The sequence below is a fragment of the Phocoena sinus genome, chromosome 10 (genome assembly GCF_008692025.1).
Source record: "Phocoena sinus isolate mPhoSin1 chromosome 10, mPhoSin1.pri, whole genome shotgun sequence".
NCBI classification, from domain to species: Eukaryota; Metazoa; Chordata; class Mammalia; order Artiodactyla; family Phocoenidae; genus Phocoena; species Phocoena sinus.
Window position 1 is genome coordinate 5,734,257 of NC_045772.1, and position 25,482 is coordinate 5,759,738.

The 25,482-nt window shown below is 43.2% G+C and overlaps 1 protein-coding gene across 1 annotated transcript in view; it reads left to right on the top strand.

Annotated features, from left to right (window-relative positions):
* Window positions 1-25,482, top strand: part of EFCAB6 (EF-hand calcium binding domain 6) — a 219,918-nt gene that overhangs the window by 130,044 nt on the left and 64,392 nt on the right. Inside the window, 3 exon segments of the mRNA XM_032645421.1 lie at window positions 1,493-1,725; window positions 12,711-12,807; window positions 25,350-25,468. Coding sequence (XP_032501312.1) covers window positions 1,493-1,725; window positions 12,711-12,807; window positions 25,350-25,468 — 449 coding nt within the window.

Sequence of the window (25,482 nt, forward strand, 5' to 3'; positions counted from 1 at the left end):
GGACCCGGAGGACGAGCGGGAAGGACCCGGAGGACGAGCTGGGTCTAGCGTGGGCCAGGAGTTTGATTTCGGCCTTGCTTGTTTTGACATCCAAGGGGAGTTATCTCACAGCCTTTGGAGACGGGGGTTTGGAGGTGTGCGAGGGCTTGGAGCTGTGACGTGGAGGGAATCAGCAGCAAAGAGATGGGCCTGCAGCCCGGGCAGGCTGTGCTCCTGGAGAAGAGGCCGCTGGACAGTGGCATCTCTGAGAGGTAGGGGCAGCACTTGAAGTCGGTTCCCACCGTATTTAGTGCAGTGATTGCATGCGTCAGTGCTGAGTAATTTTTGGTGAAAGAATAAGTGAGTGAGTACAGAGAGATCTTGCCACAAAATCCCAAAAGGTTTGAAGTGGACACTCGAGTCACGGCAGGGCTTGCCTTACATGACCTCTGTGGAGGGTCCTGGGACGTGAAGGTACAGGCGGGGCCTCCGAAGTATCCAGAGAGATCCGTGGGTGGGACTGCCTCAGGGGCTGATGGCGACAGGGGTACTGCGACCACAGCAGCTGCAGCTCTCCAGGCCTGAGACACAGGGTCGTTGGCGGGGGAGGGGCCCAGGGTGTTGCCCCAGACAGACCTGATTCGATCCCGCTGCCAGGCACTTGCTGTCCGACCTCAGGCAACAGTAATAGTAACAACCTTTTAGAGCCCTTAGGAAACCTGTCAGTCACCTCCTAAGTGCTTCACCTCGTTAGCACATTCAATCCTCACAACCACCCCGGAGGCAGGGACTTTATACTCCTCCCGTTACACATGAGAAGTCTGGCAGGGTTAAGTCTCTTGCCCTTGGTCACTCTGCTGGTAGCCAGCAGAGCTGAGCTTTGAAACCAAGCAACCCGCCTCCAGTGTGTGCCCTGAGCTGTGCAGCCTGGCCTCGACCACAGGTTCCCTGCAGGCCTCTGTTTCCCCATCTGTAAAATGGGAATCACCGCCCTCGTGCAGCATGACCTGCAGACACGGAGGCAGATTTCAGGCGGGGCCTTCAGCACAGGCATCAAAACAGGGCCCAGCCTCTGGGCGGCAACTCAGGGTGAGATCAGCACAGCGCTGGCTTTCCCGTGGACAGAAGTTGCCAGACATTATGAAAGTTGTATAAAAACTTGAGGGCAAGATTTTTATATGTCCTGGAAAGCTCCAACGTACTCATTCTTACTTCTGGTACTAGAAGTACCGGTCCCAGAGGCCGAGGGAGCAGAAGGGAAAGAAACACCTTTCTTGTCCCTTTTCCTGAAGTCTTTGCATTAAAAGAGGGTACCTGAGGACATAGTTCATCATTTCCTGGGGAAAGCAAATCATGGCAAGGATATTCCTGGAGCAGTGAAATCTCCAAAATGCCAAGTCGAAACACGGTTCCTTCCTCACTTTGGAGATGAGTCCACAGCGCGGGGGGCAGGGGTCGGGGGATGACGTCAGGTTCTGGGGGACAGGCTTTGACGCTGCGTTTTTGACTCTAGGACCCCTACGCGGCCTTCTTTAAGATGGACACGGACAGGGATGGCATCGTCACCATGCACGACCTTCATCGGCTGCAGCACCTGCTCTTCAACCTGAAGGATGAGGATTTCGAGCGATTCCTGGGCCTTCTTGGCTTGAGGCTCAGCGTCACGTTAAATTTCCACGAATTTCGAAATTTGTGTGAGAAGAGACCGTTCAGAATAGAAGACACCGTGCCTCAGAGACTCATTAGGTAGGAGAGCAGCATGGGTCAGCATTAACGCCGTGTCCACACAGGGGTGCAGATGATGGAGTTGCCCCCCGGGAGCTGTTTATTTTGTCTTTTGCTTAGTTCAAGAAAAATCACATTCAGAATTACACATTCAGTGTAGAAAGACTAGAAAATGCAGATACAGGTTAGAAGATACACCTGATCTAAGCACCTGTGAGCGTCATTTTTGTATTTCAAAGTGTATCATCCTGGTCTTGTTGCTTTGCACATAAATATATACATATCTGTTTTTCTTTTTGTGAGCCTTGGGTCAGATATGTACACGTGTTGCTCAGCCTTCCAAGACATTTGGGGACACCGTATGCAGAGGGAGGTGTGGCGCTTGTCAGGAGAACGCGTGGACTTCCTCCAGGCCTGAGACGTTAACCTGGGCAGTAGGTGTGAACTGGGGAAGCACAGAACACCTTATGGTAACTGATGGATACTGAGTGTCATTTCAGTCTTTTTTCTATGTGCATAAATACACACATATACTTGTATATTTTTCCTTTTATAAATTTGGGCTCAGCCGTGCCAGCTGCTTTCGGAGGTGCGAGGACCCCTTCCAGCCCTTTCCTAGGCAGTGCTCCCCACCAGACCCCCGGCCACCCAATGCTGGCCTCACTCACGGCAGGAAAATCTCTGCGTCCAGCTGAGCTGTGACTCTGTCTGTCTCCTTGGCTTCTCTCAGTAAGAGCATCTGCTCCTTGAAGAGGTAGCGGGTTCCCATCTTACCGGGACGTGTCACAGTCTGCTCTCCATTGAGATCTGTTGGCAGGCATGAACGAAGTAGCCATTCAGCCACTCCTTTACCAATTATTATAAGTACACTATTAATATTTTTTTGAAACGTTACCATCCACTGCATTTGCTGCTACAGTGATACAACGCAGTAGTGGCATTCACTGGGTCCTTCTGCCCTTGAGGTACTCCCAGCCCCCAGGGGCTATAGGCAAGTGCCCCTTCCACCTGGCAAGGGCAACCCCTGGAAGGGGGAACCCCCAGAAGCCCCTGTCACTGAGCCAGACTTTGTGGCACTTGGCCAGGCTGCAGAGGCCCTCTGACCTTGCACTTTAATTTTTCCCTCTGAATTTGCTGGTTTTATTTTGTCTATACTTAAAAAGCCAGTGAGAAAGAAAATGACTGTAGTCTCTTTCTAAGTGAAACGATCATGTCACACGTGAGTTGAACACCTGCTTCCAATTGCTCCATTTATGAGGAACTTTAATATGAGACCTGATTGCTTAATGTTAAAACAAAGCACAAAAATATCCTTCAGAAAGAACTTTCTGGAGAATGTATGCAGAATGGATATGGAAAATTTCAACCACAAAGCGCAATCTTCCCATCCAAATGATTCCACCTTCTTAGTTGTATTATTTGTTCATTCATCACACATTTACTGAGGGTCTGCTGTGTGCTCAGTGTCGCCCCAGGACTCGGAGGTACAAAGATGGATGAGATGAACACTCCCTTTGAGGGGCCCGGGGCTGAACTGCGACACGTACAAAAATAAAGAAATAGAAGGATGTCTGAAGTGCCACGGGGAGGCAAGAGGCTAAGCCTGCTTGAGGTGCACAGAAAAAGCAGGACATTTCAGTTGGGTCTTGAGGTGTGAGTAGGAGTTCGTCCGGTGCCAGGTTACCAGACCGTGGTTCAAGGCCAGGGAACAGCATTTGCAAAACCACAGAGGTGGGAGTGTGGAGCACATTGAGGGAATGGGGAGAGGATGCGTATTCAGAAGTGGCATGCACAGTGGGAGAGGAGGCCTCGAGATGCAGGAGGGCCGGATGTGACGGGGCTCGAGTGCCAGGCTTGGTCAGTAGGCAGGAGAGGGTTTTATGCCGTGGAGTGTGTGAGTCACATTGTGCCATAGAAACATCCTTCAGCAGCCCCAGAGTAGAGGATGGATATAGAGGAAGCGGTGGGTTCCAGGGAGACCCAGCTTGGGCTCCAAGGGTCTGGTGGAGGGCGAGCTTTGAGACCCCAACCAAGGCACTGCTTTAGAAAGCCAAGCCTTCCCATGGCCGGACCCCATACCTGTGTTTCATGAAGGTATATCTTTTCATACCCCACAGCCCTTTAAGGAGGCATCACCTCCTGCCTTTGCAGTTGAAGGAATTGGGGCCTAGAGAAAAGTTACTGACTTGTCCAAAAGGACCCAGGTGATGGGCGGTGAACAGAGATTGGAACCCAGGATGCCTCTGGGGAGGGGCCACTTCCTCTGCCTGGAGAGCTCAGCCTCTTTCACCCTCCCCAGCCTCACTCTCCACCAGCCAAACCTAGATGCCTTGCCTTATTGGAAGCCATCCTGCCCTCTCAGTGGGGCCCCTCTGCCTTCCGGGCCTTCACTTTCCACCTGCATCATCAAAATGCACTACTTCTGAAAACTTTGAAGGTTCATAATTTTGTCAAAGAGAGGAAGACCATTTCGTTTGCTTCATAACTGCACATCATTTTTAAATGTGTAAATACCAATTAGAGTGATTGGGCCAATGACCTGTTTCATTTACACCATCTGTTCCCTCCCAATCCATTCCCTTGTTTAAAACACACGGGCCTTGTCCATTTATCTACTGACAACCCACATCAAGTACATTTTGGTACATGTACATCATCAGAGATGAAAGAATACTGTCAAGTGTCCTTTTAGCAGAATTAGATGGTCAGCTTCTTGTCACAAAATATTGTACGATCCAGTCGTTCCTGATGAATGAATGACTAAATGAAAATAACAAATTTCCTTGTTCTTAGACATGTATCACTTGCTCAGTCATCAAGAGATTTGGCTTATGTGATCAAGTTCACCATCATCTTCTGGTTCATCTAATAATTGCGAACCATTTCCTGATCTCACTTTTCTTCCCTTTGCCACTTGCGCATGAAATAAGAATTCTCAATTTTCAACTCTATTCAGTGAATGCTAACATAAGACGACAAGGATGGTGTCACTGTCTTCTCTTTACCTTCTTGAAAGATGCTGTTACACTTTGAGCAGTGCAATCAGAAAACGGAAGGATGATGTAATAATGGTGATTCATTTCAATATTGTATCATCCTGCTAGGAGATGCCATCATTTTTTGTTTTCTTCTTATTATTTAGTCTCCTTTTTTTTAGCATAGCTGGAAATAATTAATGAGCAATGATTGAATATTTCTTAGAATGATGAAATAGATCTAGTATGATTAAATCAAGATCACTAAGATCCCATGATCTATCATATTCTAAGAGGTTTCAATGGACCCACATGGTAATTGCAAGATAGGAGTTTTATTTCATAAAGAAAATAAATACATTTTTTTGCTCTTTTTTGGAAGACCTCTAAGAAAGAATAAAAGTCATGAATGCCACTCTTCTATTTTCGCGATCATACAGAATCACTATTTCTTCTTTAAATATATGATAAAATTCACCAATGAAATCAGCAGGTCCTGGAGTTTCCTTTGTCAGAAGAATTTTAACCACAAATCGAATTACTTTAATAGTTATAGGATCATTCAGGGTTTCTATTGCTTCTTGACCGAGTTTTAGTAATTTTTGTCTTTTGAACTATTGGTCCATTTCATCTAAGTTGTTAAATTCATAAAAATGAAGTTGTTCATAGTATTCCCTTACTGTTCTTTTAATATCTGTGGGGTCTTTAGTGATGTCCCTTTTTTAATTTCTTATATTGGTAGTTGATGTCTTCTCTCGTTTGTTCTTGATTCATTTAGCTGAAGGTTCATCAATTTTATTGATATTTTCAAAGAACCAGCTTTATGTTTCATTTCTTTTTCTCTATTGTTTTTCTGTTTCGATTTCATTGATTTCTATTCTTTACTATTTTCTCCTTTCTTCTTGCTTTAAGTATACAGTTGATCCTTGAACAACACAGAGGTTAGGGGCGCCAACCCCCTGCACAGTCAAAAATCTGTGTATAGCTTTTGACTCCCCCCAGACTTAACTACTAACAGCTTACTGTTGACTGGAAGCTTACCAATAACATAAAGTCAATCAACACATAGTTTGTATGTTATATGTATTACATACTGTATTCTTACAATAAAGCAAGCTAGAGAAAAGAAAATGTTATTAAGAAAGTCATAAGAAACTTATATATACTACCAAATGTAAAACAGATAGGTAGTGGGAAGCAGCCACATAGCACAGGGAGATCAGCTCAGTGCTTTGTGACCACTTAGAGGGGTGGGATGGAGGGGGTGAGAGGGAGACGCAAGAGGGAGGGGATATGGGGATATATGTATATGTATAGCTGATTCACTTTGTTATAAAGCAGAAACTAACACACCATTGTAAAGCAATTACACTCCAATAAAGATGTTAAAAAAAAGGTCATAAGAGAGATAAAATACATTTATAGTACTGTATTTATCAATACTGTAAGTTTACATTGTCTTTTACAAGATAAATCATCTGTCTGTCAGTACCCATATCAATATTGTCTCACACAGTACAAAACACTGCAGGCGTCATAGATTTTGGTGTATAACTCTGGACATCAAAACTGGAAAGATAATGTGAAAAAGAAATTCGTATTTGTTTAGAGGTATAACGATGCATGCATTGTTAACAAAGAAGCAGCAGTATGATTGCTTTATGGGAGTGTGGTGTAACCAATATAATTGCTTCATGGTAGCCTAGCCTATACAGTAAAGAATGAATCATAAAATTTTTATAGCATACAGTATTCCAATCATATTCATAATACAGTATTGGAATCGTTCCTCTAAAAAAAACCCATTTGCCTGTGATGATAGGCTGATACACAATTTCGCCAATGCGCGCGCGAGAGAGAGAAGCACCCTGTACGGTAATATAATTCTTTGAAAGCAAAGTTATAAAACAGGAAGAAAACTAACATATTAATTTTATATTAAATATCACTCACCTTATGCCTATGTAAGGATACACTAGTATCTACATATATTATATTTTATACATTCATGACATATCTAACTTTTTCTAATTTTTTTTCAGTACTTCTAGGCTATGTGGTTAATCTGTGAATTTTTTTCAAATTGTCACAAATCTACAAAAATTTTTCCAATATATTTGTTGAGAAAAATCAGCATATAAGTGGACTCGTGCTGTCCAAACCTGTGTTGTGCAAGGATCAACTGTAGTTTGCCCTCCTTTTATATTTTCTTAAGCTGAAAACTCAGATTTTTTAATTTGAATTCTTTCTTTTCTATATGAGCCCTTAATGCTATCAGGTTCCTTGTAGGCACTGATTTAGCTGCATTTCACAAATTTGGATATGTTATAGTGTTTATTTTCATTCAGTTCAAAATATTTTCTAATTTCCCTTTAGACTGTTTCTTGAAACCTTGGATTATTTAGAAGTATGGGGGTTTTTTCAAAATATTTCCATGGTTTCCAACTATCTTTCTGTTATTGATTTCTAGTTTAATTCTGTTCAGTTTAGATAACATACTTCGTATGATTTTAATTCTTTTAAATTTGGTAAGGTTCATTTTATGACCCTAGAAATCATCTGTCTTGGTGAACATTCCATGTATCTTGAAAAGAATGTATATTGGACTGTTGTTGGGTGGAGGGTTCTATAAATGTCAATAAGATCAAGTTGGTTATAGTGTTTAGGTTCTCGCTTATTTTCTATTTGTTCTATCAATTACTGAGAGAGGAGTGTTGACGTCACCAACAATAATTTTGCATCTGTCTATTTCTCCTTCCATTTTTATCAATTTATGCTTCATGTGTTTTGAAACTCTGAGAAAAAGTATATTTGTATTTACCATTTCTGCTTCTCTTCTTTTATTTCTCAAGCTCAAAAGTGTCTCTCTCTGCTGTCATTTTCCTTCCCCTGAAGAACTTCTTTCAGCATGTCTACTGGAGACAAGTTATCATAATTTTCCTTCATTGAGCATATCTTTATTGCTCCTTCATTCCTAACAGTTTTTTTTTCTGGATATAGAATTATGGGTTGACAATTCTTTTGTTATAACACTTTAAAAATGTTGTTCCATTGTCTTCTGGCCTCCACAGTTTGTGAGGAGAAATCTACAGTCATTCAAGTGGTTTTCTCTCTGTAATGTGTCATTTGTCTCAGGTCGCTTTCAAGATTTTTTCTTTAGCTTTGGTTTTCAGTAGTTTTAGTATGATGTGTTTGAGCATGATTTTCTTTGCGTTTATCTTTTTTGAGGTTTGCTGAACTTCCTGAATCTGTAAATTTATGTTTTTCCATCAAATTTGGGCAGGTTTCAGCTATTATTTCCTGAAGTTTTCAGTTTTTTTCTGTACCAATCTTTTTCTCTTCTCCTTTCAGTACTCCAGTGACATGGGTGTTAGACCTTTTGTTTTTGTATCACAGGTCTCTCTATCATAGTCCTTGGAGATATATTCTTTCTTTTTCCTCTGTTGATCAGATTAGATTATTTCTAGTCATCTATTTTCAAGTTCACTGACTCACTCCTCTGTCATCTCCATTCTGTCCTTGAGCCAATCCAGTGAAAATTTCATTTCAGTTGTTGTTTTTTCCAGTTCTAAAGTTTCCACTTGGTTCTTTTTTTTTTTTTTTTTGACTGCAATTTCTTTGCTCAGAACTGGTCTTTCCATTTATTTTAAGAATGTGTACTCTTACTTCATGGTTATAATAGCTGCTTTAAAATATGATAATTTCAACATCTGGGTCAAGCTTGCTGTCTTTTATCTTGAAAATTGTTGGGATTTTCCTGGTCCTCTGTATATTGAGTAATTTTGGACTGTATCATGGACATTTTTAATGTTATGTTGTGACACTCTGGTCCTGTTAACATCCTTGGTAATGCGTTGACTGATTGATCTTTTTTAGGCAGGCAATCAACCCATTTAGTTTCATGGTGCAAGTCCTGACCTGCCTTCTGTGGTTTCAACATCAGTTCCGTTTTCAAAGCCATTGTAGCTCTGTCAGGTGAGCCCATGAGTGCAGCATGCAGGAGACAGTCTTAACTACACTGTAGTAAAGTTCTCAAAGCTTTCACTGTGCTGCTCTGGGTTAGTTTCACACATGTGCACATCACAGGTGAACCTGGAACTTCCTTCATTCATTTGGGCGTCCCTTTTTCTAGCCCTCTCTATGATTTCTCCCCACACTCTCCAGCACTCAGGGACCCCTTTTGGTTGGAAAATCTTAGGTTTTAGCCATTCTGTGCTACTGAGTGCTTCTCATGACTGGGTCCCCCTCCAGGCCAACATGGTGAGATAAAAACGAGAAAGAGAAAATAATGTGGATTTCTCCAATCCTCCTTGAACACAGGGACCCCTTTTACCATCTCCTCTGGTTAGAGAGAAGAATTTCAGTTGTGGGTACCTACTTGGCCAATACTATTGCTGGCACCACCATAGAAGTACAGTTTTGTAACTGGGCTTGCCCCAGATCAGGAATGAGACAGTAAAAAGAGACAAGAAAGGGGGGATTCCCCCATGCTCTTTGTACTTCAGGGGCTCACCTTCCTAGTTCTTTGGTCAGAAAAACAGACTTTCTTTTGGAGATTTTTCTGTCCATATCCACTGCACAGTTCCAGAATTAGGACTGCCTTTAAGCAGCCCTTAAGTTGGAAATATGGGAGGAAAAAAGCCCATGAACCTCACCATTATGTAAGTCATTCTTCAAGTTTTGATTTCCCTCTCCATAAGCCTCCTATTATTTACTTTTTACTGTCTTCAGAGAGTTGCTTTTTGTATTCTGTCTAGAGTTTTTGGTTGTAACCAGTGGAAGAGACAGGTTGAAGTAAGTATGTGTGTCTACTCCATCTTAACTGGGTCATCACTCATGCTTTAAGGAGTCCCCGCTCTCTGGTCTTCTTGGCTGAAGTGCCCCGGACCCCGCCCTGGTCCATCATTCTCAGTCACATGCAGTAGCTGAAGTTATCTGATTCACTAAATTTTCCATGTGTTTGCTGTACATTCCTGCCATCACAGGATGAGCTCCTTGAGGACAGGGGTTCTGTTCACCATGCTCATCATTGTGTTTGTAGGACTTAGAGCTGCACATTGTATGTATTTGTGACTGACAGTCTGGCTGATAGGAAGGCTGGATCTGACTGATTGTCAAGATCTAAAGAGGCAGACAATAGGAGAGAAAATAAGTAACTTCTGGAAAAGGCCACAGAAAAACCTTCCAATCTCTCTAGAGGAGACAAGGATATAAAATGGTACAGAGGAGAAATGAATGGGAAATAGGTAGGAGCTCCTGGTTTGAGCACAAGTCACTAAGAAAAATAATCCAGCTTCATAGCCTGGAAAAGGAATTGGGTAGGGAGGCTGCTTGGACATGTGTCTAGACAGTGAGATCAGCTTGATAGTGAGTTGACTTTGCAGAGATAGAACACGCCTCTCAGGATCTCCGTCCTTCTGAGGGAAGTCCAGGTGCGTCCTCTGGGTTCAGACAGGATTTACGAGGCACCTAACGGTGAAGGCAGGCGAATAGGCCTCATGAGGACCTACAGTCCTTTTAAACAATAGTTGTGAAAATGCAACATAATCCACCCAACCTTCCAAAACCTTAGTGGTAAAGTAACGATAGAAGATTAGACTGCTGGACCTTTGGATCCTTTTCCACCCTTGACATTCCATGATTCTGTGAAGTCCGGTAGACAGTTGGAGACGGAATGGAGAAGCAGGTGAGGTTACCAGTGCTAACAGCACAGAAGTGTGGGCAAACGGCATCCAGGTGGTAGCTGGGGACAGGAGCGGGGATGACCTCTCAGAAGAGTACATAAGCTTTGGGGTGGAAGGAGAGAGGAGTGGTCGAGGGGGCAGGCAGAGAGGGAGAGTCACTCACTGAGGGCACACGTTTGCCAGGTGGTACGTGTTCCAACCCATGGTGTCATTTAAAGAGCAGCATCACGACGGTGCCTAGAGAGGGGGAGATGGTTAACAGCGTCACACGTTAAGCCAGCAGAGACCCCGGACTTGGTAATATAGAAGCAACTGGCGAATTTAAAGACTGTGTGTATTTGGGGGGGTCTCAGTCAGGGGAGGTGTGCCACCATAGTTCACCTGTGTTCCCCACAAGCTGGCATCTGCCAGGAGAGAAAATGAAAGTGGGCATGACCTCATTTGGTCCATTTCAGCAGCGACATGGGAAGAGGGAGAAGATCCCGCCCAGCTGCAGCAGGGCCTCAGCACCTGCCCACTGAGGAAATGCAAGAATTTTTGTTTGCCAAACCACAGGAGTCAATGTTTATGTAATTCACCAAAGAAGCGCTGGTCTGAATAAGACCCTTTCCGTGTGACACATGGGTCAACAGCACAGTGTGGGCCTCCGGGGTAATGAGGGCCACGGTGTTGTTGGTGATCAGTGCGTGCAGAACACTGTCAGTCATCAGGGGACCTGAGGAGTGGTCCAGGATAGCTGAGACCAGCAGCAGAGTTTCTTAGAAAGGATTTAAAGGAGAAGCCACATGAAGAGCAATGATTACTGCTTAATTTGTTGGTTGCAGTGCTGTGTCGTGCTGTCTGCTTTTAAAATGTAGGACGGTAGTGGGATGTTCCAGGAGGGCCTTCTCTGGGGCGCTGCAGGCTTCACTTGCCCCAGGACCTCACACAGTGCCTGGCACTCAGCGGTGCTCAGCAGAACTGCTCCGGTTGAATTGAAATAGACACATTAAGTGAAAAGAAGATCCTGCGCGTGTAAAAACCATGGGTGGCCCTCACCTCTGTGAAATGTAATAGTTAATGGGTCCTTTCCTCTGAGGAGTGAAGGTAGAGGGGCTACCAAAACTGTAGCTTCAGACGGAATGACAACGGTGAGAAAGGCTTTCCTCTGGCATGGGAGGACCCTGAGCTTCAGTGCCAGGATTCCCGGTACTGGCTGTGCAATTTTTGGAACGCGATTTCACCTCTCTAAACCACAGCATCCCCTTTTGCAAACTGGGGTGGCAATGCCAGCACTGCTGTGAAAACCCAGATTCGGTAGTTCCAGCCTGACTGGTCACAGAGCTTGTGGAGGCCACGATTACCCTAAAACCACAGTGCTCCCCACCTGGCATCACATACACAGGGTCAGCTACAAAGCCGCGTCTTTGGGGAATCACATAAACCTTTGACTGTTGCATTTTCTCAACTGACGGCCTCCTGGTTGACTTTAGATTTTTTTTCCTTACGAGCAGCTCACCTGCTGGAGCATGAATAACGCCACTTCTTTAAAAGGGCGACGTGGGGCTTGTGTGCTGTCCCCACCCTGGTTTTCCAGGTTCCCTGGAGGGGAAGTTCCTGTGAGGGTCCCTGTGGGGCCTCGCTCAGGTGTCCCCCTTACTCACCCTCAGGCAAGATGCACTGATCACCCACGTGCCTGTGCGCAAGCGTGGTTCCAAGCAAGGCGACCGAGGAGAAAGAAGTGGCCAAGGGTTTTACAGGGTTTCACGCGCCCCTAATTTGTTTTAGTGATTGGAAGAATCCAGGGCACCCCAAACTCCTTCAGCCACAGTCTTCACTGTGCCCCGTGGAGGCCTAGCCACAGTCTTTTTTTAAAGTGTCCTTGGCGCCCATCGTTCTGTGACTAAACAGAGTTTTGATCATTTTACATCCCACAGACCTAACCTTTGAACATGAGCTGAGACTGAGTCTGTAGGTCACGTTCCCACAGTGTTCCTGGACTGTTAGCTTTGGTCTGCGTGATCACGCCAACGTGTACGTTCAGAAATACAAGTTTTTAGTTGTCTTCATCTGAAGACAATGTTATAGTGTGTTTTTTATCCCTCTGGGAATAAATGAGCCCTTTTTGTTTTGTGAACTGCAGGAAAAGTTGAACAGCATTTATCTGGAAATAAGCAAGTACTCCTAAAATTTAAGATTTCCCTAACATGTAGCTGGGGAAATAAGACTGTATTTTAAGAATTAAGTTAGACCAGATGTGAAATAGCAGACTTTAACGCTATCTTTGAAACAAACCGGGGTAGGAGAATCCCTTGAGAGATTAATGAGTCCATTAAATTAAACAGATTCTTTTTTTTTTTCTTTTAAGACCAAAACAGAAGGTTGCAGATTCAGAACTAGCTTGTGAACAGGCTCATCAGTATCTTGTTACCAAAGCAAAAACCAGATGGTCAGACTTGTCTAAGGTAAGAAAATGATTATTTCCTTAAAAGGAAAGGGAATCGATTTCAATGTTCCAGGATCATTGTGATGAGGGAGCTATTTTCCATCCAGTCACTAAGATGGCAACGCAACTTTGTATAGCAATTTAAGGACTCCTTTTCTTCTTAAAATACTTTTTCAAAATAAATTCTCACATTCAAGGTCAATTGATCTTTAGAAAAATAAGTAATTTTAAGAGTTACATGGACTGAAATTGCTGGCTTTATCTCAGGTTTGATATGAGTTAAAAATTTTAATGAAAAATGTAAGATGCTATCATTCTTGTTTTTACACAGATATAAGCATGCTTTTTAAAGAGGTATTTCTTCCTGTCTTGCTAAAATTATAGAAAGCATAGTTTGAAGGTGAATACCCTCCATGTGCAATTGTGTAAACTGTGATGATGGTGTCAAGATGGGAAACATACTCTTAACAATGGCAGCTGTACCTGCAGGACAGTAGATCTGAAATGCAAGCGTGGGTCATCCTGAGGTCTAGGATATGGGGTCACCACTTCTCAATGCAACAAGGACACAAAAACTTCATTTAAAAAAGTATTTGTATCCTGCATTATGGAAGTATTTTCACACTATTCTGAAGAATGTCTCCACTTTGTTTCATGTGGTCATTTTCTATCTATGTTTGCTCTGTCTTGGCCTGTGCCCGATGAGAAGTCCCGCTTTTAAGACCTGTTAAGCACCCGGGCTGCCTCACAGCCTTGACTGTGCCAGCCCAGGGCGGCAAATCACACAGATCGAGGCCGGGCCAGCCTTCCAGAGCAGTCCTTTGGGTCACACTGATGGAGGCCGGGCCAGCCTTCCAGAGCAGTCCTTTGGGTCACACAGATCGAGGCCGGGCCAGCCTTCCAGAGCAGTCCTTTGGGTCGCACAGATTGAGGCCGGCCAGCCTTCCAGAGCAGTCCTTTGGGTCGCACAGATTGAGGCCGGGCCAGCCTTCCAGAGCAGTCCTTTGGGTCACACAGATCGAGGCCGGGCCAGCCTTCCAGAGCAGTCCTTTGGGTCGCGGAGTGCAGGGCAAGCTCTGGATTGTAAGCAGCAGCCACACAGGCCACAGCAGCGCCAGCTGGGGAGAGGGCAGAGCTGGCCACCTGACCACCTTCCCGTGTGCCCGCCCCATCCCTGCTTCTCTCTGGCCTTCAAACTCCCTCAAACCTATTTAAGAAAAAGCCCCTTCTCCCCAGTGTGCCTCCCCTCTCAGCTGCCCTGCCCTCCTTCCCCTCATGGGAGCAGCCCCGCCCTGTGGTCTGACTCCAGGGACTCCCGAGGGCCACGGCCAGGGCCCTTCGCAGCTTCATCCGACCCCGCTTTGACTTAGCACAGACTCACTGCACAGGGGTTTGTGCGCCGGGTTCAGTGGTAACCAAGGCCTGTCTGCTCCTGCCTGGTGGAGCTCACGGACCAGGGGAAGTGACAGATTATTAACAAAGCAGATGGGCGCTGGAAGGAGCAGGCCACTGGGAGTGGCCAGAGGCTGTGGAGGCCTTTGTTTCTGCCTTGTTCAGTCCATCCTTCCTGAAACGCCTCCACCCCCGGCACCATGACACCCTGCAGGGCCCCCTCCCCTCCCGTCCCGGCCTCCTGGCTGGGTGACGTCCTCCCCGTCAGTGTGGATTCTCACTCCACCTCGATTCCATGGCCTCTCGTAGCCACCTTCATCCTTGATGTCGTGCGGGACCCCAAACTGTGTGGAGGAGGCCTGGGGACCCCAGGGTGCTGTGCTACTAAACCAGGAGCCTTGCGTCCATCGGGCGGAGACCTCCTCCAGCTCTTCTAGGACTGAGCCTGGCTGGGAGAGGACACGCTTTGTCCAGAATCAAGCGTCGTGTCACCTCACTGGCCCCCACAGGACTAAACGATCCTGTGCATGTGGATATCTCTGCCACTCTCTCAGTTTATTTTAACTAAAGCACTGAAGGAATTAGTTCTGAATTCTAAATCAGCAGAAAGTGTAATACCTAAATAAGATCAGCAGTATTCCCACTAGACCAACTGGAGATGAGACGGCTGTTCTCACTCGGTGCACCCATCCCAGCTCTTCACTTCTGGGTCCCAGCATTTAGAGATGGTGAAGGTGACCAAAGGTGTGGAGTCTCCCTTCTGCCGCATTTCTGTTGGGAATTTGCCAAACAGGACCTGCTAATATCCAAAAGGATGTATTCTCCAGTAAAATCGTGTTTGAACTTGAACAAGGATTCAGCGTTTAGTCATCTAGTGACCTTCACATAGAGTCACGGGGCTCTCCGCTCCACCATGCGCTGCTGGGGGCACCTCCAGCTGCATTCTCAGAAGTACATAGGAGTCGTCCCATTTGGGGGCAGCTTAATATGCCCATTGCTATTTAGGTGTTTTTGGAAAATAAGTTCATTGATTTCTTCAGCAAACTTTTTTTTGTTTGTTTTTTCGTTTTTGCGGTACGCAGGCCTCTCACTGCCGTGGTCTCTCCCGTTGCGGAGCACAGGCCCCGGACGCGCAGGCTCAGTGGCCATGGCTCACGGGCCCAGCCGCTCCGCGGCATGTGGGATCTTTCCGGACCAGGACGCGAACCCATGTCTCCTGCATCGGCAGGCGGACTCTCAACCACTGCGCCACCAGGGAAGCCCCAGGCCTAACTTTTTTAAGCTTAATTGTTTTTTAATTTGTGACGCTACAGTGGAATATAAAAATAATATATGTATGTAACTATGTATATGTAATATGTATGTATATATGCACATTTAACATACATGTTTTATAATATATATGTATTATATGTATAATGTATATGTGTAGTTTAAATAAGTGTGTATAATGTGTAGTCACCGTGTATCCCAGATTGTACGCCACCATGTAACCACCATCCAGATGAAGGAATAGAATGTTAACAGTATCTTAGACCAGGGAGCTACACTTTTTCTGTGAAGGGCAAGACAGTAAATATTTTCGACATTGTGGGTCACAGGGCTCTGTTGGGACTCTTAGACGTCTTACTTTCTTCCCCTCCAGTGGATGTGTAGCAGTAGCTCGTTGCTGTTTTAATTAGCATTTGTTGTTTACTAATGAAATTGGGCATTTTTTCATTTATTTATTCATTAGTCAGTTTTCTTTATCTGCGAAGTGCCTGCTTGAGACTTTTTTACAGTTTTCACACTGGCTTGTCTGTGTTTCTTTCCTTGGTCAGTGGGAACGCTTACTTTGTTTTGGCCCGTAGATTCTTGTAAGTGGTACGTGATGCAGATATCTTCTCTCAGTTTGTGTTCAGTCTTCACCCTTTAAAAAAATTTTTAATTTAATTTTTCTTCCAGTTTATTGAGATATAATTGACAAACAGCACCATACAAGTTTAAGGTGTATGGCGTAATGATTTGACTTACGTATATTGTGAAATGATTATCACAATAAATTTAGTGAACATTTATCATCTCATATAAATATGAAATTAAAGAATTAGAAAAAAATGTTGTGTGTGATGAGAATTCTTAGGTTTTAGTCTCTTAACTTTCGTGTATAACATACAGATGTGTTATATATTATATATATGTTATACATACAGCTGTGTTCATTATATTCAGCTGTATTCATGATATTTATCATGTTGTACATTACATCCCTAGTACTTATTTATCTTAGAACCGGAAGTTTGTAGTACCTGTTGACCACCTTCATCCAATAGCCCCTCCCCGCACCCCTTGCTTTTGGTAATCACAAATCTGATCTCTTTTTCTATGAATTGTTTGTATGCTTGTTTCTTTGTTTTTAGAGTATAATTGACCTAAAAGACTATGTTAGTTCCTGTTATACAACATAGTGATTTTTCTTCTGTTCATTTCAAAATGATCACCAGGATAAGTCTAGTTATGATGTGTCACCACAAAGATATTACTTAGTTATTTGACTGTATTCTCCACACTGTAGCTTTTATACCTGTGACTCATTTGTTTTGCAACTGGAAGTTTGTACCGCTTAATCGCCCTCACCTATTTCTTTCCTCCTCCCAGCCCCCTCTTCTCTGGTAACCACCTGTTTGTTCTTTGCAGCTATAACTCTGTTTCTGTTTTGTTCTGTTTGTTCATTTGTTGTATTTTTTAGATGCCACACTGAAGTGAAGCCATACAGTATCTGTCTTTCCCTGTCTGACTTCTTTCATTTGGCATAATGCTTCTAGGTCCATCCGTGTTGTCACAAATGGCAAGATTTTGTTCTTATTTTATGGTTGAGTAATACTGCATTGTATATATGTGTATATACCACATCTTCTTTATCCATTCATCTCTCAATGTATACTTAAGTTGCTTCCATATCTTGGCTACTGTACATTATGCTGCAACTCCAGTTTTTAATGAAGTTGTTTGGTTTTTTTGGTGTTGAGTTCTATGAGTTCTTTGTATATTTTGGATTAACTCCTTATAAGAATATATCATTTGCAAATATCATCTCCAATTCAATAAGTGGCCTTTTGTTTTCTTGATAGTTTCCTTTGCTGTGTGCAAAGGCTTTTGAGTTTGATGCGGTCCCATTTGTTTATTTTTCCTTTTGTTTCCCTTGCCTGAGGAGACGTATCCAAAAAACCACTACTACGATGGATGTCAGAGCACTGCCTATGTTTTCTTCTGGAAGTTTTATGGTTTCAGGTCTTACAACTGATTAAATAGACTTTAATCTATTTTGAATTTATTCTGTGCATGGTGTGAGAGAGTACTCCAGTTTGAGTCTTTTGCATGTAGCTGTCCAGTTTTCCCAACACCACTTACTGATAAGGCTGTCTTTTCCCCATGGTATATTCTTGCTTCCTTTGTCATAGATTAATTGCCCATGTAAGTGTGGATTCATGTCTGAGCTCTCTATTCTGTTCCATTGATCTATGTGTCTGTTTTTTTTTTTTTTTTTTTTTTTTTTTATGCGTTACGCGGGCCTCTCACTGTTGTGGCCTCTCCCGTTGCGGAGAACAGGCTCCGGACGCGCAGGCTCAGCGGCCATGGCTCACGGGCCCAGCCGCTCCGCGGCATGTGGGATCCTCCCAGACCGGGGCACGAACCCGTGTCCCCTGCATCGGCAGGCGGACTCTCAACCACTGCGCCACCAGGGAAGCCCTATGTGTCTGTTTTTGTGCCAGTAGGATACTGTTTTTATGATAGTAGCTCTGTAGTTTAGTTTGAAATCAGTTAGTGTGATACCTCCAGTTTTGTTCTTCTTTCTCAATACAGTTTTGGTTATTTGGGGTCTTTTGTGTTTCCATACAAATTTTTGAATTATTTGTTCTAGTTCTGTGAAAAATGCCAGCAGTATTTTGATAGGGATTGCATTGAATCTGTAGATTGCCTTGGGTAGTGTGGTCATTTTAACAATATTAATTCTTCCAACTTATGAACATGGTATATCTTTCCATCTGTTTGTGTCATCTTCAATTTGTTTCATCAGTATCTTATAGTTTTCAGAATATGGGTCTTTTACCTCCTTAGTTAGATTTATTCCTAGATATATTATTCTTTTTGATATGATTTTCTTAATTTCTCTTTCTGATAGTTTATTATTAGTGTATAGAAATGCAACAGATTTCTATATATTAGTTTTGTATCCTGCAACTTTACCAAATTCATCGATGAGCTCTAGTAGTTTTTTGGTGGCATCTTTAGGATTTTTTACGTATAGTATCATGTCATCTTTAAACAGTAACAGTTTTACTTTTTCCTTTCCAATTTGGATTCCTTTTCATTCTCTTTCTTGTCTGATTGCTGTGGCTAGGCCTTCCAGTACTATGTTGAATAAAAATGGTGAGAGTGGATATGCTTGTCTTGTTCCTGATCTTAGAGGAAATGCTTTCAGCTTTTCACAATTGAGTGTGATGTTAGCTGTGGACTTATCATATATGGCCTTTATTATGTTGAGGTATGTTCCCTCTATACCCACTTTGTTGAGAGTTTTTATCATAAATGGGTGTTGAATTTTGTCCAAAGCTTTTTCTGCATCAATTGAAATGGTCATATGATTTTTGTTTTTCAGTTTGTTAATGTGGTGTATCACGTTCATTGATTTGCAGATACTGAACCATCCTTGCGTCCTTGGGAGAAATCCCATTTGATCATGGTGTATGATCTTTTTTAAGGTATTGTTGAATTTGGCTTGCTAATATTTTGTTGAGGATTTTTGTATACATGTTCATCAGTGATAGTGACCTATAATTTTGTTTTTTTGTGATATCTTTGTCTGGTTTTGGCATCAGGGTGGTGCTGACCTCATAGAATGCGTTCATAAGCATTCCTTCTTCTGCAGTTTCTTGGAAATTTTGAGAAAGATTGACAACTCTTCTCTAAATCTTTGGTAAAATTCACCTGTGAAGCTGTCTGCCCCTGGACTTTTGTTTTTTGGGAGTTCTTTTCTTACTGAATCAACTTCATTACTAGTAATTGGTCTATTTCTTCCCAGTTCAGTCTTGGGAGATTGTACATTTCTAGGAATTTGTCCACTTCTCCTAGGTTGTCCATATTATTGGCATATAATTGTTCATAGTAATCTCTTGTGATCCTTTGTGTTTCTGTAGTGACGGTTGTAACTTCTCCTTTTTCATTTCTGACTTTATTGGTTTGGGCCCTCTCTTTCTCTTGATGAGTCTGGCTAAGGGTTTATCAATTGTGTTTATCTTTTCAAAGAACCAGCTCTTAGTTCCATTAATCTTTTCTATTGTATTTTTAAGTCTGTATTTTATTTATTTCTGCTCTGGTCTTTATGATTTCTTTCCTTCTACTAACTTTGGGTTTTGCTCTTCTTTTTCTAGTTCCTTTAGGTGTAAGCTTGTGTTATTTATTTGAGATTTTTCTTTTTTCCCGAGATAGGCTTGTTTTGCTATAAACTTCCCTCTTGGAACTGCTTTTGCTGTGTCCCATAGATTTTGGGTCCTTGTATTTCCATTTTCTTTTGTCTTCAGGTATTTTTTTTATTTCTTCTTTGATTGCTTCAGTGATCCATCGGTTGTTTAGTAGCATAGTGTTTAGTCTCTACATGTTTGTGATTTTTGCAATTTGTTTCTTACAGTTGATGTTTAGTCTTACAGTGCTGTGGTCAAAAATAAAGCTTGATATTATTTTAGTTTTCTTAAATTTACTGAGACTTGTTTTGTGTCCTATCATGTGATCTGGAGAACATTCCATGTCCACTTGAAAAGAGTGTGTATTCTGCTGCTTTTTGATTCTATATATATATATCAATTAGGTCTATCGGATCTAACGTGTCATTTAAAGCCAATGTTTCCTTATTCATTTTCTGTCTGGATGATCTGTCCATTGATGTCAGTGAGATATTAAAGTCCCCTACTATTATTGTGTTACTGTCTATTTATCCCTTTTTGTCTGTTAATATTTGCTTTATGTATTTAGGTGCTTCTGTATTGGGTGCATATATATTTAGAATTGTTATACCTTTTCTTTAGATTGATCTCTTGATCATTATGTAATGTCCTTCTTTCTCTCTTGTTACAGTCTTTAAAGTCTATTTTATCTGATATAAGTATTGCTACCCTTGGTTTCTTTTCATTTTCATTTGCATGGAATATCTTTTTCCATCCCCTCACTTTCAGTGGGTGTGTGTCTTTAGAGGTGAAGTGAGCCTCTTGTAGACAGCATACATATAGGTCTTGTTTATGTATCCATTCAGCCACTCTGTGTTTTTTGATGGAGCATTTAGTCTATTCACATTTAATATAAATACTGATAGGTATGTACTTATTGCCATTTTGTTAATTGTTTTGGGATCTTTTTATAGTTCTTTTTTGTTCCTTTCTTCTTCTTTTGCTCTCTGCCATTGCGGTTTGACGACTATCTCTAGTGTTACGTTTGGATTCCTTTTTTTTTTCTGTGTGTCTATTATAGATCTTTTGTCTGTTGTTATTGTTAAGGTTATATAGCAATCTATATATACATGTGATTATTTTAAGTTGCTGGGCTATTAAGTTCAAATGTATTTTAACAATCCTGGCATTTTTACCACACACACACACTTGCTGTTTTTGACATCTTATTTTACATCATTTTGTTTTGTGTATCCCTTAACTACTTTTTGTGGATATAGATGATTTTACTACTTTTGTCTTTTAACCTTCCTACTAGCTTTACATGTGGTTGATTTCTGCCTTTACTGTATATTTGCCTTTACCAATGAGCTTTTTTCTTTCATAATTTTCATGTCTCTAGCTGTGGCCTTTTTCTTTTTCACTTAGGGAATTCCCTTTAACATTTCTTGTAAAGCTCATTTGGTGGTGCTGAGCTCTTAACGTTTGCTTGTCTGTAAAAATTTTTTTTATCTCTCCGTCAAGTCTGAATGAAAGCCTTGCTGGATAGAGTATTCTTGGTTGTAGATTTTCCCTTTTCATCACTTTAAACATTGTGCCACTCCCTTCTATCTAGCCTGCAGAGTTTCTGCTGAAAAATTAGCTGATGGCCTTATGGGAATTCCTTGTATGTAGTTTGTTGCTTTTTCCTTGCTGCTTTTAATATTCTTTCTTTATCTTTAATTGTTGCCATTTTAATTACAATGTGTTTTGCTTTGATCCTCTTTGCGTTGATCCTGTTTGGTACTCTCTGTGATTCCTGTTCCTGGATGTCTGTTTCCTTTCCCAGGTTTGGGAAGTTTTCAGCTATTATGTCTTCAAATATGTTCTCTGCCCCTTTCTCTGTCTCTTCTCCTCATGGGATTCCTATAATGCGAATGTTGTTACATTGATGTTGTCCCAGAGGTCTCTTAAACTGTCCTCATTTCTTTTTATTCTTTTTTTCTGTTCTGTTTCAGTGATTTCCACTACTCTGTCTTCCAGCTCACTGATCTATTCCTCTGCATCATCTAATATGTTGATGCCTTTTAGTGTGTTTTTTATTTATGTTATTTTTTTATTCCTTTTAATGTGTGTTAATTATTGTATTCTTCAGCTCTGTTTTGTTCTTCTTTATATCTTCTAACCCTGTTAAACTTCTCACTGTGTTTATCCATTCTTCTGCTGATTTCTTTGAGCTTCTTTATGATCATCATTTCAAACTCTATTGGGTAGGTTGCCTATCTCCACCTTACTTAGTTCTTCTGGGGTTTTATCTTGTTCCTTCATTTGGGATATACTCCTCTGTTGCCTTATTTTGCCTAATTTGCTGCTTTTATTTCTATGTATTTGGTAGGTTGGTTATGTTTCCTGATCTTGCAGAAGTAGCCTTTTGTCGGAGACATCCTCCACATCCCAGCAGCACACTCCCCTCTGGTCAACAGAGCTGTATGCTCTAGGGGTGCCCCCTATGTGGGTGGTGTGGCTTCTCCTGGTGGGTCAGGCTGACTGCTGTGGGTGGTCTGGTAGGCATGGCTGGCCCACAGTCCAGTTGGTTGCCAGGCTCTGCCTTGTGCAGAGGCCACTGGCTGCTGGTGGGTGGGGCCAGGTCATGAGGCTTCTGACTACAGGGCCCCAGGGGGTCCCAGGGCTAGTGCTGGCCCCCTGGTAGGCAAAGCCAGGTTCTGGGGTGGGTGGTTGCAGGGCTGGGTGTCCTGGATCTAGTGTCAGCCTGCTGGTAGGAAGGGCTAATTCCTGACACAGCTGGCTACAGGGTCTGGCATGTCCTAAAGCTGCTGTTGGCCCACTGGTGGTTGGGGCTGGATCCTGGGGCACCTCTCTGTGGGGTCCAAGGTGTCTTGCAGCTTGTTTCAGCCTGCCTGTTGGGTGGGGCTAGATCCCAGGGTGGCTGTCTGAAGAGCTGTGGTGGTCCTGGGGCTGGTGGGTGGGGTCAGGAACCAGGGGGTCCTAGGGCTTTTGCTCGCCCACTGGTGGGTAAGGCTGGTCCTGGGGCTAGTGCTGCTCCACTGGTGGGTGGAGCCACATCTCAGGATCTCTGGCTTCAAGGCCCTGGGGGTCCTGGAGTTGATATTAGAGACTGCTAGTGGTCAGGGCCAGGGCCCTGGGGGTCCTGGGGCTGATGCCTATCCACTCATGGTGAGGCTGGTCCCAGAGCTCGTGCCAGTGCACTGGTATGTGGGGATGAGTCCTGGACCCTGTGGTGGGCTCAGGGTGTCTTAAGGCAGCAGGCCTGCTGGGGAGAGGGACTGTGTCTCTGCCCAGCTGCTTGCTTGTCCTGAGGCATCCCAGTACTGGTGCTGACAGGCTGGTGGGCAGGCCAGGTTCCAGCATTAATAAGATAGAGGGAGTATTCCAGAACGGCGTTTGCTAACCCCAGTGTCCACATGGTAGAACGAGCTCCCCCAGAATGGTTGCCACCAGTGTCTATGATCCCAGGGCAAGCCCCAGGTGCCTTCTGTTTCTCTAAGAGGCTTTCCAAGATCAGCAGGTGGGTCTGACACAGGCTCCTTTCAAATTACTGTTTCTACCCTGGGGCCCAGAGATTTTGTGTGCACCCTTTAGGAGTGGAGTTTCTATTTCTCACAGCCCTCTGATACTCCCGAGAGTAAGCCCTGCTGGCCTTCAAAGCCAAATGTTCTGGGGGCTCATCTTCCCAGCGCAGGAACCCCAGGCTGGGGAGCCCAATGTGGGGCACAGATCCCTTGCTTCTTGGGGAGAACCTCTGCAATTGTAATTATCCTCCCATTTATGGGTTGCCAGGGGTATGGGTCTTGACTATACCATGACTCTGGCCTCACTGTGGTTCCTTCCTTATATCGGTAGCTGTAGAAGCTCTTTTCTGCGAGTCTTCTGGGTTTGCTCATCAACAGTTTCTCTGTTAATAGCTGTAATTTTGGCGTGTCCATGGGAGGAGGTGAGCTCAGGGTCTTCCTACTCTGACATCATGGCCACACCCTTTCCTGTTTTCACCCTCTTTATATGATATCTTCTGATAAATATAAGTTCTTCATTTAATGTAGTCACATTTTTAACTACTCCCTAAAGCTCTTGTTGAAGAAACCCTGCCCTGAAGTCATGAAGATATTCTCCTACGATCTCCCTAGCAGCTTCACAGCCTCACCTTTCACATTCAGGTCTTGACATCAGCACTGGAAGTGTCACGTGTCATGCTGTGGGGATCCAATTCCATCTTCCGTATGGCGATCCAGTTGTCCTGGCACCATTCATTGCAAAGTCCATCTTTTCCCCCGCTGATCTGCAGCATCACCACTGTCCTGCATCAGTGCCCGTGGGTGTTTCTGGGCTCCTCCTTCTGGTTCATTGGTCAGTTTGTCTATCTTGGCACCAGTACCACATCTTTAGAGTCCCCATAACTTAGTAAGACATCTTAATTAGCTGGTTGGCAAGTCCTGCCTCCTTGTTCTCTGAGAGTTTTTGAATCAGTTTGTCAAGTTCCACAAAGAAAAAAAAAACTATTGGGATGTTTGGCAAGAAATGACATCTCTACTACATGGAGCCTTCCGATTAATGAACACATTGTATTTCCATTTATTTTGATCTTTTTAAATATCTTTCAAAAAAGTTTTAGACATTCCTGTGTAGAAGTCTTACAATCATTTATAAGATTTATTCCTCAAACTTTCTATTTTTGATGCTACTGTAAATGTTATTTTTTTAATTCATTTTCCATGTCTGAGATATAAAAATGTGGATAATTTTATGTATTGATAGAGAATCCAGATTTCTTGCCAAAGCCTCTTAGTGTAATAATTTATTTATGGATTCCTTGTATTCTTATATATGCAGTCATGTCATTTGTGAATAAATGACAATTGTATTTCTCCCTGCCCTGTTTGTACACCTTTTAACAATTTTAACTTGCCTAACTACACTGGCGGGCACCTCCAGTACAATGATGAATAGAGGGCGATAGAGATATTCTTGCCTGGTTCCTGATCTTACAGGGAATGTTTCGTGGTTTCACCGTTAGGTATGATGCTCGCAGAGGACTTGGGAGATGGACCCACTATGTCTCCCTCACAGTGTATTAGAAGGAGGAGCGAATGAGCTATTGTTCGGAAACAATTTAAGACAGAGTGGAATGCCCTGTGCTACCTGCTCTTCTAGTCTGTGGTGACAAATCCCCAGATGCCTTTTGTACCCCTCAGGGATATTAAAATGGTACCATACCACCTTATCACAACAACCAGAGTCTCATGTCCCTCATTTCCCCTCTGACAGACAGCCGGGCAGCCAACTTCGCTGCATCGTGGAGATGATGACCTCAGCAGTGTGGGCTGCGCCTCATTCCCCAGGCTCTGCTTGACTCTTATCTCTAACAGTGTTTGATCTCAAGTTGTGATAAGCTCAGCAGTGTGGGCTACGCCTCATTTCCCAGGCTCTGGTTGACTCTTATTTCTAACAGTGTTTGATCCCAAGTTGTTGGTCAGAGAAGAATCCAAGCCACACACCTGAGACCCCTCATTACCCAGAAATAAGCCCCTCCTAGGTGTTAACACTTGTTCGTGTTTTGCTCGATCACCTTCTTTAGAGGAATGGGGAGGGTATCTAGGACATAGATTAAAAGGTTTTTAAGCAGGAGGAATGGGAGAAAAATGTCTTAGCTTGTTCCAGATACTGACTATTGAAAAGCCTGTATACTGTCTGAGCAATTATGCATGTTACTAAATGCCTCCTTGGAATATTGTAGAATTTTATCGAAACCGACAATGAGGGCAACAGCATTCTTCGACGACGGGATGTAAAGAACGCGCTGTACGGCTTTGATATTCCCCTCACACCCAGAGAATGTGAGAAGCTTTGGATGAGGTGAGTGGTATCTG